Source organism: Lepidothrix coronata, unplaced genomic scaffold (genome assembly GCF_001604755.1).
Source record: "Lepidothrix coronata isolate B3197 unplaced genomic scaffold, Lepidothrix_coronata-1.0 Scaffold290, whole genome shotgun sequence".
In the NCBI taxonomy this organism is placed as follows: Eukaryota; Metazoa; Chordata; class Aves; order Passeriformes; family Pipridae; genus Lepidothrix; species Lepidothrix coronata.
The window spans coordinates 867476-869809 of record NW_016690470.1 but is presented as its reverse complement, the minus strand read 5'-3'; the positions used below and the strand labels follow the sequence as shown (position 1 = coordinate 869809).

Genomic DNA, 2334 nt, shown 5'->3' with positions numbered 1-2334 from the left:
ATGCTCAGGTCCACCGGCTACTTCCGCGGCATCGACTGCCCGTTCCTCAGCGCCGGCGGGCCGGGGTCGGGTGGGGGGTGCCGCAGGCCCTACTGCCACTTTCGGCACCCCCCGGTGCCCCCCGCGCCCCGCGGGCCCTCCGGAGACCCCGGCGCGGGGATCCCGCTCGGACACGGCGCAGGTACCCCCCTCCCCCGGCCCCGTCCTGCCCTTCCTCGAGCCGTGGCTCTCCCGGGTCCTGCCGCCACTTCCCGGTTTCCCCCTCGCCCCCCAGCCCGGTCCGGCCCCCCCAGCCCCAACCCGGTCCCCGCTGTTCTCCCCCTGCAAGGGCAGGCCCGTGCCGGGTCTCCTCCTCTCTCCTGCCCCCCACCAGGGCCTGGATCCGCCGCCCCCTCCCCTGAACGCCCCCGGTGCCCCCGGGACCGGGTGTTTCCCCGCAGCCCGGTGGGCTCTGGGGGCATCACCCGGCGGGGCAGATGGGAGCCCCCGCGTGTGCTCAGCCCTGCGCTGTCACCTCCTGTTCCCTCCAAGGAGGGGCTGCAGGAGCTTTCCAGCCCCGTGGGTGTCTCTCCCACTGTTCCCGTGGCACAAAGGGCGGTATGGAGCAGCTTTCCAGGGTGTCCCGGGGCCTGGGACGAGCCCGCGTGGCCCCGGCGCGGCTGCGGGAGCTGCAGGAGCTCCGCGCTGCCCTCAGCCCGTTCTTTGTCGCTCCGGGCGCTCGGCGCTGAGGTGTCAGGGCCGAATTCCAAACGTGCTGACAGCTCCAGCTCCCGTTAGATCCCTGCAGGAGGAGCTGGAGGTGCCCGTGTCCTGACCGGTGCAGGGAGGAGGTCCCGTGCTGGGCTGTCCTGGGGGGCTGTGCTGAGCCAGACCCCCGCTCTGAGGGGTTTGGGGGAGGCACGGGGCACTGCCAGGCTCCCCAAAGGCAGCTTGGCACAACCCCCCCAGTGAATCAGGGAATCACAGACTGTCCTGGGTTGGAAGGGCCTCACAAGGATCAATGGTGAGTTATTGTTCTGCCTTCTCCCAGCAGCTCTTGTCATTCTCCTTACATGCATTATTTGCTGCTCTGCTGATTTATTCGGAGGGAGAAACCTGCTGCCTTCTCCCCAGAAGATCCCTGCTGGCTTTCTTTTTGTTAAAGCTCTGTTATTTCTGTCGGTTTTCTCTAAAACCTGAAGCAGAAGTTGCCAAAATGAAGCCCAACTCGTGGGTATTTGGGTGCTTGCTCAACTCTTTGGGTTGCTCACAAGTTTGGAAAAGGATTAATTTTCTGTGTCTCCTGGTTGCCAGATCAACTCAGCACCACCACTAGTTTAGTTTAAAATAAAAGAAGCATAGAAGTGCTGTTGCAGGCAGGTAACACATCAGAAAGACAAAGGGTTTTGCCTATTTCAGTGTTCTTTTGAATTTCAAAAGCTCCCTGGAACCCTTCAGGATGGTCCTTTAGATGAGATCATAATTATCTTGCAGTGTGCTATTCCTGTGTGTCTTTAAATATCTGTGGAGTGTCAGCTTTGGAACCAGAATGGCTCATTTTAGTCTGTGCTGGGTGCTTGGGAACAGCTGGGGCTGGGTTTGGGTGTGGAGATGGGGAAGTGAAAACGGGTTTTCAGTGAAACCTCCTGGTGCCCCTGGAAAGTGTGAGTGGCTCCTGGAAGTGTTGGGGTAAGAGCTGAGTGTGGAGGGCAAGAAAAATCACCCCAATGTCTTGCTAGGTCTGGCCTGGCTGTGTCAGAGCCAGGAGAAGCAGCCTGAGTGTTGGGGAGCGAGGGTGGTTTTCTTGGAATCATAAGGGTTGGAAAAGACCTCCAAGATCCAGTCCAGCTGTCAATGCAGCACCTCCACCACAGTCACCACTAACCCACGCCCTGAAGTGCCCCATCCACACGTCCTTTGAACGCTCCAAGGGGTGGTGACTCCACCCCTGCCCTGGGCAGCCTCTGCCAGTGCTTATCAGCCTTTTCCAATTAGAAATTTTTCCTGATATCCAACCTCATCCACTCTGCTGCAGCTCTTGGAGCAGCTCTGGCTTGTGACAGACAAAAGCTGGGCCTGGTTTCTGCCACTTGTGAAAGGAGCAGGATCCCAAGGATCCCAGCCCCTGCCTCGCTCCACTCAGCCTGTTCCTGCCTCTTCCCAAAGCCTTGGCATCTCCTGCACGGCTGTTGGAACAGGGATCTGTCCCTTCTGTCTCAGCTCAGGGTTGGGCTCCAGCCATTTTGTAATGTTGGTTCTGTGTTGACTCCCCCCTGCAGAGCTGCCTCCAGCCCTGGGGAACAACGGCACAGGGACGTGGAGCTGCTGGAGAGAGTCCAGAGGAGGCCCCAGAGC

General features: G+C 60.1%; 1 protein-coding gene across 1 annotated transcript in view; it reads left to right on the top strand.

Annotated features, from left to right (window-relative positions):
• The window catches only part of REXO1 (RNA exonuclease 1 homolog), a 44892-nt gene continuing 42558 nt past the window's right edge, over positions 1 to 2334 (top strand). Inside the window, exon 1 of the mRNA XM_017837049.1 lies at positions 1 to 181. Coding sequence (XP_017692538.1) covers positions 1 to 181 — 181 coding nt within the window. The remainder of the gene's footprint in view (positions 182 to 2334) is intronic.